This window comes from Eumetopias jubatus, unplaced genomic scaffold (genome assembly GCF_037043125.1).
Source record: "Eumetopias jubatus isolate StellerSeaLion01/CBP00866 unplaced genomic scaffold, mEumJub1_p1.0 scaffold_5, whole genome shotgun sequence".
NCBI classification, from domain to species: domain Eukaryota; kingdom Metazoa; phylum Chordata; class Mammalia; order Carnivora; family Otariidae; genus Eumetopias; species Eumetopias jubatus.
In genome coordinates this window covers 89,658,459-89,675,938 of record NW_028274811.1, presented here as the reverse complement: position 1 = coordinate 89,675,938, position 17,480 = coordinate 89,658,459, and the positions used below count along the sequence as shown (strand labels likewise).

The 17,480-nt window shown below is 56.0% G+C and overlaps 1 protein-coding gene across 3 annotated transcripts; it reads left to right on the top strand.

Annotated features, from left to right (window-relative positions):
- The first annotated feature begins 1,199 nt into the window (after nucleotides 1–1,199).
- TSPAN17 (tetraspanin 17) lies at nucleotides 1,200–10,181 on the top strand. 3 transcript variants are annotated; one of them, XM_028102753.2, is made up of 9 exons: nucleotides 1,200–1,429; nucleotides 4,778–4,828; nucleotides 4,918–5,064; nucleotides 5,839–6,009; nucleotides 7,762–7,887; nucleotides 8,521–8,568; nucleotides 9,180–9,296; nucleotides 9,379–9,440; nucleotides 9,965–10,181. In XM_028102753.2, the coding sequence occupies exons 1-9, from the start codon at nucleotides 1,343–1,345 to the stop codon at nucleotides 9,999–10,001; spliced, it is 846 nt and encodes a 281-aa protein (XP_027958554.1). In that variant the 5' UTR covers nucleotides 1,200–1,342; the 3' UTR covers nucleotides 10,002–10,181. The 3 variants fall into 3 exon arrangements, 2 of the variants coding, with proteins under 2 accessions (XP_027958554.1, XP_027958555.1); XR_003609103.2 differs by lacking the exon at nucleotides 9,965–10,181 and having other exon boundaries at nucleotides 9,158–9,296; XM_028102754.2 differs by lacking the exon at nucleotides 9,180–9,296.
- Nucleotides 10,182–17,480: the final 7,299 nt, after the last annotated feature.

The following is a 17,480-nucleotide window of genomic DNA, read 5'->3' as shown; positions in this document are numbered from 1 at the left end:
GCCTTGACAGAAGAGCTGGGGCTCAAGGACAGGGGGTAGGGGATGGGCTCTCCTCTTTGTGATCACTCTACTTGGTGCCTACCCTGTATCTTGTACCTTCCCTCAACCAGATGTGGGTGGGTCCCTGGAGCGGGGCTGTACATCACAGGGGCTGGAGGCTTAGGGGCAGAACCCTATTATCTCACAGAGAGGCAAGTGTGTCCTCTTGCCCTTTCCTCAGCTGTGGCCAGGGGTGTGTGGGACTTGCCTCAGGTCAGGCTGCAGTGGAGGTGGGTAGATAGTTGAGGTCCTGGCCCAGGAGTGGAGGACAGCAGCCGTTAGGTCTCCTCATGGTTCTGCTTGAGGTGGATTAGCTGAAAGGTATGAAGTTTAAGCCTTTTTCTGTTCCTGTTCTAAATAAACACTTTTGAACAAAATTAGAATTATTTTTGAGAGTTCTAAAATTGAGTAAGATTTGAGCCCTCCCCCCCCCCCAAATCTTACACTCCGATCCGGCCTTGAGGGGGCTCATGCCCAATCAGGCCCAAGCTAGTACAGTGAGGGGGTAATACGGAAGGGGACAGGTTTCCACGTCAGAGGGGTTAGAGCCAGGGGGTCGGGTATATGCCCCTGGCAACGCCGCAGTGTCAGGGAGGAGCAGGCGCGTCCCTCACGAGACCCAGCTGTCATCTGGCCTGAGTCTGAGCCAGTCTAGGTAGAGATGAATTTCCGTTGAGTGAAAAGCGCATGTGATTCGCCTGCGCTTGTTAAAAACACCATCCCTATCGCCGTCCCCATCTGCTCATCAGATCAGCAGTTACTCCTCTCCAGGACTGGGCACCGACAGCAAGGCTGGGGCCTGGGGCGGCGCTGGTTACCGAGCCTTGTAGGGTAGGAGTAACTGGGGGTGCTTCGTGGCCGCGACTTGCGGTGCTATCATCAGGCTTCTCAGGCAGGTCCGCAAGACAGTGGGAAGATGTAAATGGCTGCAGGCGCTCGGGGCGGAGTCAGACCTAGAGGCGGGGCTCCGGGTCGGGGGCGGGGCCTGCCTGGAAGCCGGGCCCGGAGGACCTAGACTCAGGCCTAGAGGCGGGGCTCCGAGGGAAGGCAGTAGGGCAGGGGCGGAGTCAGGCCTAGAGGCGGCGGGGCTCCGACCCGACTGCGCGGGCGGGGAGCTGGGCTGTCGGGTCGCCGGGGGCGGTCCCTGGGGGGCGGGCGGGGCCCGACCGGCGCTCTGTGTGGCCGCGGCCATGAAGCCGCAGCCGCCGGGCTAGGCCCCGGGCGGCTCTAAGCCCAGGGCGGCCCGTGGAGGGCCGAGCCCGACCCCGGCTCCGGTTCCCTGGCCGGCGTGCGGCTGCTCACCATGCCGGGCAAGCACCAGCACTTCCAGGAACCCGAAGTCGGCTGCTGCGGGAAATACTTCCTGTTTGGCTTCAACATTGTCTTCTGGGTGAGAGCGGGGTGGGTTCCGGGCCCCGAGCTGGGGGTGGCGGGAGGAGGGTCAGTCCCCTACTTGCTGGGTGGGTGGGGGAACCACTCCCTGCCTTAAGGGCTTGGGACCGTCACCTCCCTCTCCCTTCCCACTCTCACCTCCATTATACACTCCTAGGACCCACTCCTGGGAACTACGGGGAGGCCCGGATTGCTGGAGGCGGGCCCCAGGCGCCGCGGGGATAGGTTATGGAGGTGGAGTCTCCCTGTATCTTTCCAAGCCCGGGTGGAGAAAGGGGAGGTGTTTCCCTGAAGGTCCCAGGAACCTGTCTCCCGTCCAGCTCCTTTGCTACCCTGGAGTGTGGGGTGTGGGGTGTGCGCTGAGCTCCGCCCCTGGTTTAGTCCACAGGGAGGAGTGTGTCCGTGAAGGGAAGGGCCGGAACCCCTTGCCTAGCCTTAAGCTCCTGCAAGGAGAGTAGGTCAACCTGGTCCATACTGAGAGCTTGCGGGCTGGGAGGGTCAATAGCTCTGGTTCTCTTGAGACGTTGTGAGCTGGCCCTGGGGGAACAGAATTCGACATTCCGCAGCTGACAAAACCGAGGCTTCAGGGCGGTGCTGCCCCTGCCGGAGAAGGGAGCTGCTAGTGCCCCTCCCAGGGTGGCATGTGCCCCTGGGCCCTGCCAAGTCATCTTTCCCTTCTCCCTCCCCCGTCCCATCTCTCTAAGGTTGCTTGCTGCCTCTGCAGTCTCTGTTCCTGCTGCCTTCAGTCAAAATACCAGGCCCATTCAGTTTGTTCAAGACTCTGGCACTGCCCTCTACCCATGTGCTAACCATGAAGTCACCTGTGTGTGGTGGGCCTTTTGGCTCCAGCAACGCGCAGCTCTCAAGGGTGTGGGCAATGTGCAGAGAGTACTAGTGGGGATGTCTGGAGGCCTGGGTGTAGCAAGCCTAGCTTTGAGACTTCTCTCTGGGCCTTGGCCTCCTTTCCTGGGAGGGGTGATGATAAAGCCCACCTCTCAGGGTTGTTAGGCAGATTAAATGAATTCTAACTTGTATTTGCACAGCTACTTTGTTATTTATTATCTACATTTTATGGATGAGGGAATAGACACAGAGAGGTCAAGTCATTTAACCTAGAGTCACAAGGCCAGTAAGTGCAAAGCCAAGGTACATACCAGTGGGCAGTGGTTGGGGGTGAAGCAGAGCATTGAGCAGAGTGAATCGCCGGATGCCAAGGGGGACAGGCAAGAGAAACTCAGGATTGTTCCAGGCATGCCCACTTTGGCATGGGAGTGGGGGTGGGGAGCCAGAGCAGGAAAGGCTCCAGGGGTGGGACAGTGTCGGGAGTTTTATGTTGAGAGCCCTGTGAAGCAGTGAGGGCTTCAGTGCTGGGTGGTGGGTCTGTTTTGGCTTTTGTATTGGAGGCAGATCTGTCTGCCTTTGCGGGGAGGGTGGGTGAGGGGCAGAGGGCTTGGAAGTTGGGAGACCAGGGAGGAGGGCTGGGGCAAAAATGGGGGGTGCGGAGTGGGAAGTGAGGAAGGCTCCAGGGGAAGTTATGAGGCTGAATTGACAGGACCCCACCACTTAGGGGGGGGCACGAGCTTTCAGGTTTGGGTCCAGGTGGCCAGAGGGAGGTGCCTATCAAACAGGCCCAGAGATTTTTGTTTGTTTTAATGGAAAGTGGACCCTGGTGTTACCCTGCTGAGAACCTTCCAGCGATTAATACAGTCCAGACTCCACCAGTGGTCTCCAGTGCCCTCTGGAGTCTGGCCCTTCTGCCCTTCAGTCTGTCCCTTGCACCACCATACTGGATCTTACCTCTGGGCTTCTGCCAGTCCCTCCACCTGAAATTTTCTTCTCCTCGATACACTTTTTCATCATTCAGAGCTCAGCTAAAATGTCCCTATTTTCCCTAACAAAAGCATGCCTACACCGACCCCAATCACTCCCCACCGCATCAGTCTGTTTGCTTTTCTTTAAAGGATCTGTTGGTATCTGAAGTTCCTTTATTTGCTCACTATGGATTTCCCCCACTGGAGTGTAAACTCCTTGATGGCAGAGAGCTCATTTGTCCTATTTGCTGATGTATTCCCAGTGCATGGAACTGAGCCTGGGACATGGAGGTTTTTGCAGCAGGCAAGTGGACCTAGCCACTTGGAGCCAGGGAGAGGTCGGGGTGGAGGTCTGGGAGTTGCCAGTGTCCGATGGTGTGGAAATAAGTATGGAGGAGGAAGAAGGGCAGAAGGCTGCGGGTGACACGTGGTGGGGTTGGTGGCCATGTGCATAGGGAGGTGAAGCAGTGCATCCTGGGAGGGAGGCTGAGAAGGGGTGGAGGGAGGAATGGTGTTGAGTTGACCACGGAGGGGTTCAGAAAGGAGAAAGTAGTGGTCAGTTGCCTATCCAAAGGCCATGGGTGGGTCAAGTGGGATGGGGCAGGAGAAGTGATGTTTGCTTTCACATCCCAGATCTAGTGTTGGGGGAGGGAGGGAAAGAGAGTTTTAGAGAGGACTACTGCAGTGGGAGGAGCCTGGGGTCAGAGAGAGGAAGGCGTTAAAAGTGGGTGGTCTTGTGGAATGGACTGGAATTGGTGGGGGGAAGGGAAGGAGCCTGTGAAAGCAGGTGGGTGGGGAAGGTGTGAAGAGGTGGGGTCATGGCCTTGTGCTGGGGCATGAGTGGCACTCTCTCTGTGAGACTGGATATCCAGAGACCCGCCCAGGCTCAGGCATATGGCCTGGACATCCAGGACTCTTCCCAGTAAGGAATTGAGGCAGGACAGGTGGGTGGTGCTTAGAAGGTCCAGGCAGGAGAAAAAAAAAAAAAAGAAGGTCCAGGCAGAACTGTGGCCAGATGTTTTCAAGGGCAGAGCTACAGGCCCAGACAGGGGTCCCTCAACTGGATCCTGCTTACATCAGGATTCCTTGTCATTCAGGGGTCTTTGCTTGTGAGCTTTGAAAACAGAACAGAGTGGGGCGGCCGTCACAGAGTTGCAGGGCACCAGGATGGCCAGATTGGGAGGAGGCAGAAGGGAGGCTAGGATCCCGGAACCGAGAATAGGCTTGGTGGGAGGAGAGGCTCAGGACAGTGCTGTTGGTTCTGCTTGGCAGGGGTGTCCCAGCCACCCTCTGCTGCAGTACTGAGTCCTGGGAAGGGCTAGGGTGGGTTCAATCCTCCAGGCTGTGTTTTGTGGGGGAGAAGAACTGAAATGTGTTCTGGGGGAGGTAGAAAGGACCCTGGACCCCATTTATAGTCCATTCCCCCCCACCCCCACTTTCCAGAGACCCTGACTGCTAGAGGGGGAGGGGCTCTCCTGGGGGTGGGGAAGGATGCTGACACTCCAACCCTTAGCTCTTTGCTGCTGCTTCTGCAGGTGCTGGGAGCCCTGTTCCTGGCCATTGGCCTCTGGGCCTGGGGTGAGAAGGTAAGGTGGTGGAGTCTGGTGTGGGGCTGCCGTAGGTTGAGGTGGTGGGAGGATCAGCCCGACCACTTGCCTCTGCTCCCCTGGCACAGGGCGTTCTCTCCAATATCTCGGCGCTCACAGATCTGGGAGGCCTCGACCCCGTGTGGCTGTTTGTAGTGGTTGGAGGCATCATGTCGGTGCTGGGCTTTGCCGGCTGCATCGGGGCCCTCCGGGAGAACACCTTCCTGCTCAAGTTTGTGAGTGTACCCCCACCTAGATCCACTGGGGACCCCTACCTCCTCCCACTGACTTCTTGCATATAGTCGGTACTTAATAATGGGTGGTTTTATTATCGTGTTATTGTAACAGTAGTCATCAGAATTGTATTATCTATATTTATAGGATGCTTTCTGTTGTGACTGAAACCCAGTGGCCCAAGCATAAAAGGGTATTTATGGGCTCACTAAGGAAAGCCCAGGGGTATGCTGGGTGCCGGCACATTTGGATCTAGGGGCCACCACAGTGTCACTTGGCCTGGTCACTCTGTTTCTCTAGTCTGTCCTTCCAGTTGGCTCCATTCCCCATGGGGTGGAAGGATGCCCACGAACGGGTGGGGGCTAGCTTCACACTGCCCCTCCGGGAACTCTTAGGAGGGTAAGGCCCTCTCCTTTAATTGCATCTCCTTGGTTCAGATTGGCTGTCTCTGGACCAATCCCTGTGGCCCCGGGAGAGGTAGCGCTCCGATTGGTGGGCTCCCGGGCGCAGGCCCAGTCTTCTATCGGGAACGGGAAAGGAGGTGGAGATGGTTCTGCCTGAGCCACAGGAGCTGCACATGTATGTGGGGGGTGGTTACCAGGGGAAGCGGAACGGATGGGTGGGTAAGAACCGCGCTGTCCTTCACCGTCATCAAACAATACTAATAGAGAAGGTGGGGACTCTTGGCTCTCTTGGGGTGGGGGGGGGAGCGCTGCCCCGTGGCCTCCGCAGGCCCTGCATCTCTGACGCCCACTGTCTGTGTGCCCCCACCCCAGTTCTCAGTGTTCCTCGGCCTCATCTTCTTCCTGGAGCTAGCAACAGGGATCCTGGCCTTCGTATTCAAGGACTGGATTCGAGACCAGCTCAATTTCTTCATCAATAACAACGTCAAGGCCTATCGGGACGACATTGACCTCCAGAACCTCATTGACTTTGCTCAGGAATATGTGAGTCCCAGTGCCGGCCCGGGCCACCTGCATGAGGCGGCTGCTGGGCAGATGTGTGAGAGAGCAAGTTCCGTGTGTTCTGGGACCGTTCCCCTGCCCATGCCCCAGGGAGAAGAGCCAGAAGGCCCCCCGTCTGAGGCGAAGCCAGCTTCTATGATCCCTGTAGGTCCCCACTGTGCCTGGTTCTGCAGGGACACAGTGTTGGGGAACAGAGCCCAGAGGCTCCAACCTGGCAGCTCCTAGGCCAGGGTTTACAACACTTAAAAGAGAACATTTGATATAAAAATACAGATTTCCCCTTCTAAGAAACTCTGGACCCATAGTATTAGCTGGGGTTACATTGCCGCTGTCCCCTTTGCTGGTATAGGAGTTCTCTCTGTTTGCCATCATCTATGCCACTCTGTATTTTATTATACTTGTCGGCCTTCTTCTCTCATTTATACTGTCTGGCCTCTGAACATATTTGAGTTTGAGACCTCCCCCTCCACAGAAGCTCTTAAATCCTCCTCTACCTAACCCATGCGAAGAAGCAGTCAGTGAACAGTTCACGAGCTTCCCAGACACCTCCCGCCTCACCTTCTCCGCTCACACCCACCTCCACAGTCCCACACCTTCAGCGCCACCCACCCCGAGTCTGTTCTGGGATCCAGAGATGAACCAGAGCTGGTACCTGCTTTGAGGAGGTCTCGACTCAGGGCAGAAGTGGACATATAACCAGGCAGTTAGGATGTGATTGATTTGTTCATTCGAAACAGGTTGGTGCAGACTTATTGTGTGCCAGGCCCTGGGCCAGTTCCTGGGAGTTCGTTCGGTGGTGACAAAAGCTGGGACCTGTCCTTTGGGGAATGGCAGTCTGGGGGCAGAGATAGATGATATGGAAAATGGACAACTGTATGTGCGTGTGTGTATATAAAAAATAATAAATCGTGCTACGAGCTGAAATGGGGAACGGTGGAGAAGAGGAAGGCCTTGGAGAAGGAGCGGGGCTGTGGAAAGAGGGGCAGATGTTTCCCGGCAGGCGCAGCAGGTGCTGAGCAGAGCTAGAGGAGGACGGCAGAGGCCAGGCTGTTTGCTGGGACCCGTGCACACAGAGCCACATGGCCGTGCCCTGCCCCCTCGGCCCACGGCGGGGCCCTGTGTCTGCGCTCAGCAGGTCCCTTGAGGGCCGGCTTTCCGTGTCACATGGGTTAAGACCTGTGTTCCCGCGTGCCGCAGTTCATGAGCTTGCTTCAGGGCAGCGTCACGCTTGCTATTCCCGTGCCTAGGGAGGCGGCGCCGGATGTGCTGGGTGGGGTGATGGGGATATGGGTGCTGCCAGCAGCATCGAAGAAGTGTGATGTGATTGCTGTGAGGGTGGCAGGGTTGCCCTCCCGTCCCTGCAGAGAGGACGAGAGAAGGTCTTCATATAATCTCTGGGGCAAGTGTGGGGAGACCTGGCACAGACATGGGCTTCAGTGGTGCCTCTCCCCACAGGGCTTGGCCTGACACCCACTTCTGAGGGCACCCCCTCCTAGGTTCCCCCTGATTCCACCAACCTGGGCAGGAGCATAGTGCTGCTCTGACAGCTCTGGGCTGAGGTCCAGCCTTTCTGCTGGGGGGCGGTGAGGAGGTGCCCACCTGCCTAGCTACCTCCAGACCCCCTCCCAGCCCAGCCCTACCCTACCCTGTCTTCTGCAGCATGGGCCTGTCTCGAAACTGGATGGGGCTCCTGGGGCGGGCCTGGCTCATCTGGGCTCTCCTTTCGCCCCTTAGTGGTCTTGCTGCGGAGCCCGAGGGCCTAATGACTGGAACCTCAATATCTATTTCAACTGCACTGACTTGAACCCGAGCCGGGAGCGCTGCGGGGTGCCCTTCTCCTGCTGCGTCAGGGACCCTGCGGTGAGTGGGGCCCAGTGAGGAGGGGCAGGGGCATCGCAGTGCACAGGCCAAGTGTGGGGAGAATCCAGCAGAGGGCTTCCTGGGCTCGGCCCTGCTCTGGGGGCCTTGGATGCTGAGGGGAGGTCATTTTATGTGGGAGTCCTCCTACTAGGCTGAGGACTTTGTGTCCGTGGGCAACAGTGGGGCCTGCCAGTGTAGGGGCTGCACCCCTCCAGCAAAACCTGTCTCTTTGATTGTAGTGAGCCAGCTGCCACACCCCTGGGCCACCATTCTGGAGTGACAGGGCATGGGGGTTCTCACCCTTTTATGGCTTTCTTTAGAGCAGAAACTTCTCCCAGGGACATCTCTTCCATCACAGTTCACCTGGGACACTGAGGGCCACCACTCTTCCCATTCTTATAATACACGGGCAGGCAGGATTCCTAAGCAGGAGGCAGCTCAGGCTGGCGTTTGTGGCTGTGTGTCCCGGCGCCAGGGAAGGAGGTGCGTGGGCCTCAGTGAGCCTCACGTAGGAGTGGTGGGCGTGGCAGAGTCCATGGTTCCATCTGCTTCCCCTGAGAAGCCGGAACCTTTGCAGCGCTGGGCGCCTTGGGCCCCTTCACCAAGTCACTCATTGGCCTGTTTTTTTCTCAGGAAGATGTCCTCAACACCCAGTGTGGCTATGATGTCCGGCTCAAACTGGTGAGAGGGGTGGGGACAGAGTTGGGGGCACTGGGAAGGGAAGGGCAGCCTCTCATAAGCTCCTCTGAAAGGCCTCAGGGATTCTGTGGGGGAGGGGGTGCTGAGTCCTAGGAGCCATCCAGGCACCTGGGCCTTGGTACTGCTGATCATGGGGGCAGTGGACCCATGGGCACAGACACGTGTGTGTTTGCTCGTTTCAGTTCTTTGTCATTCACCCACTGGTGCTCACACCTGGCAGTGCCCTAGATGCTGGGGACTCATGCTCAGGAGATAGGCACTCCAGTAGAGGGGACAAAGACAGTAAGCTCACAGATAACCACATATGAACAGTAATGTGACAATTTCAACCAGGAGCTTGGGAGAAAATAAAGTAAGGGAGCTGATGGGATTGGGGCTGGGTGGTCAGGGAAGGCCTTTTGGAGGAGGAGGCATCTGTTCTGAGACCCTGATGACTCGAAGGAGCCTGTCATGCAAAGGCCCCATGGCAGAGCTCCATCCAGGCAGCAGGTGCTAAGATGTCAGGCCCTGGGGCGGGGCTGAGCTTAGCAAGCTGGACTAAGAGGAGGCCCGTGGGGGTGGGTGGGCCAAGCCCCTTGCCTGTGTGTCCCCAGGAGCTGGAGCAGCAGGGCTCCATCCACACCAAAGGCTGTGTGGGCCAGTTTGAGAAGTGGCTGCAGGACAACCTGATCGTTGTGGCTGGGGTCTTTGTGGGCATCGCTCTCCTCCAGGTACTGCCTCAGCACAGCATGCCCCCCCACAGCCCCTCCCTTCCAGCAGACCTTCCCTCACTTTGCGCGCTTTGTCTTGCAGATCTTTGGTATCTGCCTGGCCCAGAACCTTGTGAGTGACATCAAGGCAGTGAAGGCCAACTGGTGAGTCTGCCACACTGGCCAAGCCACCTGCCTGGCCTACCCAGGGACCCCCCCCTTCCCTGGCCACTGTACCCGTGATGGGCAAGGCTGCGGGTGTTTCTGCTTGGACCTGAGTTCCATAAGGGGCTTGAGTGTGGGTGTGCCTCTGCCTGGGCTGCCTATCCTGGAGCCGTGTGCATGGAGGGTGGGTGTGTCTCTGTGAGTGTGCACAGGGGGCCACCATCTTGGCTGCTGTCGGGTGGTGGGCTCTCCAGGGGCCTAGGAATGGCACTTCTAAGAGGGTGCTGGCCAGGTGGGGTGGGAGGGGTCTGCCATGTCCCTGCCCAGGCTGGGACACACTTCTCTGTGCATGGCTATTAGGGCAGGCTTGGGGCCTGCTGTTGCCTGGGACACAGCCTCACACAGCTTTAGAGCTGTCTTCGCAACTAGCTGGGACCTTGACCCTGCCAGAAGCCCCCTTTGGCCTTAATGTCTTGGAGTTTAAAATGGGTCCAAGAATTTTCTCTCCCTCGCTTGCCTCTCAGGATCAAACATGATGATGGCTACAAACTACTCAGATAAACAAAACCTTGAAAACTACTGGCTTACGCCCACCATCTCAGAGGTTCTGTCAGCTGCAGGGCCTCAGCAGTGCCGTCTGCCTGGGGCCCTGGCCTGGACCCACCCTGCCAACGTGTTTTCTTGGCCTGGATAGTGTATACATTGAGCCAACCTTTAAAACTTGGTATATTTCACGTAAAAGTCCAGACCCCCAGCATCTTGTGAAGAATGGCCATCTGGCCACAGCGGCTCTTTGGTGGCATCGGCTCCTGGGACGTGTGATTCCGGTTCTCTGAGGGACCCACCTGGCCTGTTCTGCTCACATAAGTGCCCTGCCTGCCTGACCCTGTAGGCTGGGAATTGGCCTCCTCCACCTCTGCAAAGTTTTCCCCTGCAAGTGCTGCCAGGCTGCTGTGGGCCAAACCTGGATTGAAGCCTGGGAGAGTGAAGAATGGGGAGGCTGGAGCCTGCCCAGAAGAGGCCACAGCCTGGAAGGGTCTGGTCCTCCTGGGGGCTAAGATGGGTGCCAGCGTGCCCAGGAAAGTGGCTGATGGTTGGGATGGAGATCAGGAAGGTTTTGGGCAAGAGGAAGCTGAAAGCCTGAGCTTCGCACCCGTGGGGGAACCAGGTTTGGGGGCCATTGATAGTTGACTCCTAGGCTCACTTGGAATCTGGTTCAGTCTTCCCGGTGGCCTGGAGAGTTGCCTCCTGGCCACTAGAGGGCGCGCCAGCACAGCTTTACCTGGATCTGGCTTTCCTAGGGCAACCCCACCCAGGTACAGCCCTGTGCCTGGTGTGTCCACCCTGCTTACTAGTTCTTTGGGTTTCAGGGAGTTTACAGACTTCTAAAGGAGCAAACTGGCTCAGATTTGGGAAGTCTGGCTACTGTTCTCAGATCTGCACAAAGGGGTATGTGTGGAGTGAGCATTTGTGGATGAAAGGAGAGGTTTGGGCTAGTGCACAGATCGCCAACTTAGATGCCCTCAGGGCCAGGTGGGTTATAAAAATAAAGTAGGCCTTTGAGGTGTGAGGCCTTTGCAGTACGACTCTAATTTTTCCCACTATTCCTGGAGATGGGATATGAAGAGACATTGCTTTGTGATATTTTGCATGATTGAGTCTGATGGCAACTGGCCTTGAGTGACAATAAGATGTGGTGGGGACTGTGGCAAAGCACAGATTCCCACCTGAAATTGGTGGCTGTCCTTCAGTTGTAGCTAATTGCCGTAGAGCAGGAATGTAGGTCTAATGTGAGAAATCTGGAGGAGCCAAAAAGCTAGATTTTTATGTGAAATATTCCGATTTTTTAGCTGTTGGCAACTAATGAAAAAACATCTTAAACCCTGCTAATCGAACAAAAGGTGTGGGGGCCAGTTGTGGCCCCTCTGCCGCCGTAGATCCCTCTGGAACAGTCCCCCCATGGGGGCCCTGGGGACTCCACCGTTCAGGAATGCTGGGAGCTGCTGCAGGTAGGCAGGGTGTGGGGCATGCGCCCAGCGTCATGGCTCCCGGGTGCAGCCTGGGCGGTGTCCTCGGGTCTCTGAAAGACACAGGCTGGGGGTGGTGTCTACATGCTACAATAAATGCGGCTCACAATATTGTGCACGTACGTGTCTTGTGGTTTCTGACTGTAAATGCTTTCACCTTTCATTTTCCCTCAAACCTCACAACCTTGTGAAGTGGAGAGTCTTCCCGATGAGGAAACCGGCTCAGGGGAAGGAGTTGCCCAGAGTGCACAGTTGGGAGGGGGCCCCCCGATCTGACCCCTCTTGCTGTCTTGCACCAATCCTGCCCTTCTGCGGCATCAAGGTGGAACCTGCACACTTGAAGTGCCAGCTCATGAGGGGCAGGAACCTGTCCCAGCCCAGGTGTCTGAAAACCTGCTTAGGTGTGCGGGAGTAGAGGAAAGTTCACGTTCCTGGCCCTTGTGCTGCATTCCTGTGCAGAAGATGCAAAAGTAGGCAGGCACGGAAGCATTTGTGTTAGTAATATATGCTGTGAAGAAAGAGGGATGGCTAGACCGTGACAGTTGGGGTGCCTGGGAGAAGGGACCCCTTGGTGGGGTGTTAGGAGGGGCTGCCATCTCTGGGAAGCTCCAGGGGAACAGTGTTCTCTAGGTTTGGGTCCCAGTTGCCCTGGAGGCCCTGCCACTGGCATGGATTTGTCATGAAGGAACTTGGGATGCTGAAGAGGTGGGAGTGGGTGAGAGGGAGGCAGAGGGCGGTGAGAGAACCGGAATACGTTTGGAGATGGGGTAGGTATGATTGGTGGGAGTGGTGGTGACCCCGGCTAGGGACCCAGGATTCTCCAAAGCTCAGTTGTGCTGTGGGATATCCATCTGTCCATCTTCCATTCACTCAGCCATCCATCCACCCACTCATCCATCCACCTGTCCATCCGTCCACCCACCCATCTACGCATCCATCCATCCACTCCTCCCCATCCACCATCAACCACTCAGGTGGGCCCTGGCTGGATGCTGGGGTTACTGAGGCAGCTCAGACTTGCCCTCGTCCTGGGGCCCACAGTCTCTTGGCAGAGGCAGTTGGAACAGTTGCTAGTGGTGTAATGTGTATATCATGACAAGCACATGATGATCACTGCTAGGTGGCATTTCATGCTGGTTAGAGACATTTCCTGTCCCCAGAGTGGAACCCAGAGCAGTTCTTTCCCTTGTGCTGAGGAGTCCTTACCCAGAAGGGGATCTCTCCAGATGTGTAGAAAATACAAGGAAGCTTGTAAGGCCACCCTGTACCCATCCCTCTAGGTGGGTCCCTAGGCCATGGGGACAGAGGCCATCCTCCCACCCTCTGTCAGGGAGGAGCGCACATGAGTGATGACAGAGGTGGCCGTTGTCTGGCAGCCTGGGAGCCTCCCATAGCCCTGGGCCTGCATAGTCTAACCAGAGGAGAGAGGCTGGCATCAGCTTGGAGGGAGGGCGTCCGTGTGACGTCAGGCTACTCCAGATGGGGAGCTGGAGAGGAAAGAGAGATCCTGGTCTGGTGAGCCCTTGGATCTCTGGGTGAGGAGGTCGGACGGGTTCAGGAGGCTGGGGTAGGATTTCCCTCAGGGGATGGCCAGTGAGGTTAAGGTGGTGCAGGCCTTGGAGGGAGCCGCTCCCAGTGATCACCAGAGGGCACCAAAGCACAGCTCATGAAGCGTAGCCGACTCAGCTGCGAACAGGGAGAGGCTGCGGGTGTGGCCAACTTTGGGTGGGTGGGTTGGGGGGAAGCCCCTGGGGCTGAGCAAGGCCATAGCCACAGTTCCACAGACCTGGGGGTCCACCCTGTTGGTGCCAAATCCAGGCCTTTCCACCCCATGGCCTCTCTTCTGCAAAGACTCAGAGCCAACAACACTGCCTGAACCCACCTTCAAGCCCCCGCAGATGGTGGGAATGGGGGTCACTTTCTCTAGGAGGTCCAGGCGATAGGCTCCAACACATACACTTCACTCATTCAACCAGATTCACTGAACACCTATTATGTGTCAGACACCGTAGTATAAGGATACATAAGGAACAAAAAGAAATCCCCCACCCCTGTGGTGCTCACAGACCAGACCAGGGGTCAGCGGTGTTTGTCTGCAAAGGGCCAAATAGTAAATATTTTAGGCTTTCAGGCCATACAACCACTGAACTCTGCTTTATGGCAGAAAGGAACTCTTGACAAGACAAACAAATGGGCATGGCAGTGTTCTAATAAAATTTCCTGGATGCTGAAATTTGAATTTCATATAATTCCCATGTGTCACAAAATATCCCTCTTTTGATGATCAACCATTAAAAAACATGAAACCATTCTTAGCTCTGGAGCTACATGGAAACAGGCAGTGGGCAGGACTCTCCTCCTGGGCTGGAGCTGCTGACCAGCCAAGGAAGGAAGAAAATGCCACCCAGTGAGCATCATAATGAGTCACTCAGCTGGGGAAGGGTGAGTGCTATGGGAATGTTAGCGAGAGCAGGGGGGCTTGGGGGTGTGGGGGGTGGGAGCCGCCCTGCGTATTGAATGGGGTGGTCAGTGAGTGGTCTTGCTTTCTATGAAAAAGCGACATGGAACAAAGTCTTTAATTTTAATTATTTTATTTTATTTTTTTAAAGATTTATTTATTTTAGAGAGAGAGAAGAGAGTGAGGGGGGCAGAGGGAGAGGGGGAGAGAGAAACTCCTGCTGAGCCCAGAGCCCGATGCAGGGCTTGATACCACGACCCTGAGATCATGACCTGAGCCGATGCTCAACCGACTGAACTAGCCAGGTGCCCCTCATTTTAATTTTAAATTATTTTGGTAGTACAGGTAAAATAGGAACCCAATCTCCTTAAAAAATGGATGAAACTAAAGTCCCCTAACTGTCCCGTTCTGCTCCCCTCTCCTGCCTTCCTCCCGTGTCATCACGGTTGTGAGCCGTAGATCCTTCCAGACATTTTATATTTTTAAAAATTTTGCACTTATTTGCGTACACACAGAAGATGTTGGGTATCATTGTGTGTGTGTTCGAAGTGGCAGGATACTGGCCCCGTCTTGCTGTAGCTTGCTTTCCCAGACGCCACAATGTGTTTTGAAGACCTAGTCATGTCTGTGCGTGTAGAGCTGCTTTGTTTCGCGTGACTGTCGGGGTGTTTCCCCGAGCGACTGCTGGGGTGTTTCCCTGCAGGGACAAGCCATGTTTCGCCTCTCTGTCCCTTGCTTGATGGATGGTGGAGAGTCGAGCTGTTCCCACTTGGGCTCCACTCCAAGGCTCTGGAAAGAGGCACAGCCAAGCCCTCTTTCCTGGGGTTCAGATTGAAGCAGCCCCGGCTTCATTGGACAAGAGGGTGAGTGCTACAGAGAAGGGTGGCCCCAAGTCGGGGCTGATGGCAGAATTGGTCCCGGCAGGTCCCTTCCTGGGCCTGGGGCCTCATTTCTGCTCCTCAGCCCGAGCATTGGCCTGATAGGAAGCCTTACTGCCTCCTGGTAAGAAGGGGTTATGCAGTCAGATGGGGACATCGGTAACCTGTACACAGAGAGGCCTCTGCTGTGGCCCGAAGGTCTAGTCCTTGGCAGAGGCTTAGACCCCTGGAGGCCCGGACACACCTGGTCACCTGAGTCCTGCTTCCAGGAATGATCCTCTGGAAATTAGCTCTCAAGCCTGCCTCCTGTTCAGGCCAGACCGTCCCCAGGCTGCTCTAGCACGCACCTGCCCCCATCTGTGGGAGTCTCCTGGGAATCATGCCTGGGGAGAGGGGGTTCCGGGCAGAGGCGCCACGTGGAATTCCAGGTGGCTTGCCTGCCAGCCAACATTTGCCAAGTATCTGTGTGTGCCAGGCCATGCTGGGTGCCCAGAACTTGGCAGCAGCTCTGACACTGTTTCTGTCCTCAGGGGGCTCGGGGGCTGGTGGGAGTTTCAGGCAGGTGAGTCACCAGTCTTGACAAGTGATTTATTTGTTTGAATAGGTGGTACAGGCTTGTGGTTAAAAACCACAAACTGCATGGAAGGATACGTGCAAATCCCTTCTTGCCCTGTCTCCTGGTCACCTCCTCCCCAGAGGCAGCCACTATTGTTAGTCCTGGCCTTGTCCTCCTGCAGATGGTCTGTGCATTCAAAAGCAGAATTCCTCAAGAAACAAAGAAGCCAGAACCCAATCCACATACCGCACCACTGGCGCCTCCAACAGAATCTTCTGTCTGCATTTTTCACTGACCAGCATTTCTGGGAGATAATTACATATCAGTATGTATAGATCCACCCCATTCTTTTCAACAATAGCAAACTGATAATAATAGCAGGAACTTGTACTCAACTATGTGTTGGATGCTCCTCTAAGCACTTTATTTATATTAACTGATCTACTTCCCCAAACAGCTTGGAGATGGGCACCCTGCTAATCTCACTCCACAGGCAAGGAGGCCGGGGGAATGCCCCATTGTGTGATGAGGCCTCATGGACTTCCACGGCCACTCCTGATGGACATGTGGGATGTTTCCGGGCGGTGAGCACTCTTGTACTTTTATCTCCGGGCACTTGTATCTCAGAGGATAAGTGCACGGAAGCGAATGGCTGGGTTAAAGGGCATTTTTAATTTAAATAGCTACTGCCAAATTGCCCTCTGAAGTGATCACACCCATGTACACAGAGCTGCACCTGCCCCTCCTGCTCCCAGCAGCAGGGCCAGGACTGCCTTTATCCGCTTTGTCTATCTTTGCCAGTCTGATAGAAGGAAATGGTCTCTCCTTGAGGTTTTCCTTTGCATGGCTCTTACGAGAGAGGTCAAGCGTCTTTTCATACAGAACAGCACCATCTGGTACAGTCAGAATCCAGCAGGGCGGGTCCAAGGAGGCCTGGGAGCCAAGAGGCCGTTGAGGGTGAGGGTGCAGGTGGACATCTCTGAGCTGGCCCTTGGGGCATGGGGCACACAGGAAGGGCACCTTCGGCAGAGGGAAGGGCCTGAGCGAAGGCTCAGGGGACGCCTGGTCAGTCCAGGCCCGAGGATGGCCCTCTTGTCCGCAGTGTCACCCCTGCTCCCTGAGTCCCTACCCCCCAGCCAGGCTGTTTCCTCTTCTCCCTCACACAGCTTGAGCTAAACCTTGGTTCCTGGGGTCTCTGCCCCCCCGGGGGCTCCTTCCAGGGTCCCCAGAGGGAGCCTTCCCCCCTGATGCCTTTAGTGAGGTAGCTCACATGGGCTGCTTCCCCTATCCCTCCCACCCATCCCTGCCTCCAGCTGGGCGAGCGTACATCCTCATTAGCACGGTTCAGTGGCCAGCACTGGTAATTGATCTCCCTCCGGCCCAGTGTGGACAGCGGCTAATGGGGATGAATGGGGCAGGAGGTGCCGCCAAGGGACGTTCACCCAGAGGCCCACACAGGGGTGGAGAGGAGGGGAGGAGATGGAGATGCATTGAGCAGGCCCGTGACTTGGATGGGGAGCCTGCAGTTGCCTCTGCCCACCCACCAAGGCTGCCACCTGGCCCTCAACCCAGGTCTTGGGGCAAGATGAGCACATGGGTGGGCAGAAGAGCTCTGGAATTCAGCTGCCTGCTGGGGTAAGGGCAGGGGCCAGTCTAGGAGGCAGGACTGGAGTTTTGGGATGGCATCCCAGGAAGGCATTGGGGCCCTAAGGTAGGGTAGGCAATGTCCTCAATTAGTCATGTATGGGGGGGGGGGAGAGACATTCCAAAACTGGAGCAGGTAGTCATGGATTCCATTGCAAACAAGGATTCCATTGCATAATCAATTGACAAATATTTATTAAGTGCTTACGTGTGCCAGGCACCGGGTAGCTGCAAGGTGACCAAAACAATCAAGACCTTCTTCATGGGTGTAGGGTGATAGAGAGTAACTAGGAAAATAAACACTGAAGATGGTAATAAATGGTAAGTGCTCAGAAGGCAATAAACAGGGTTATGTGTTAGGGTGACGGAATGGAGGTGGCACTTTAGGAAGGAACATGGGGAGGCCTCTCTGAGGAGGCAACATGTGAGCTGAGACCTGAACAATGAGAAGGAAAAGCAGTCCAGGCAAAGGGAGCA

Excerpts from the sequence above, each read along its gene's own strand:
- TSPAN17 (XM_028102753.2), top strand. The coding sequence starts at position 1,343 with ATGCCGGGCAAGCACCAGCACTTCCAGGAACCCGAAGTCGGCTGCTGC. Across the intron at positions 1,430-4,777 it reads GCTTCAACATTGTCTTCTGG|GTGCTGGGAGCCCTGTTCCT; the intron begins GTGAGAGCGGGG and ends CTGCTTCTGCAG. Across the intron at positions 7,888-8,520 it reads GCTGCGTCAGGGACCCTGCG|GAAGATGTCCTCAACACCCA; the intron begins GTGAGTGGGGCC and ends TTTTTTTCTCAG.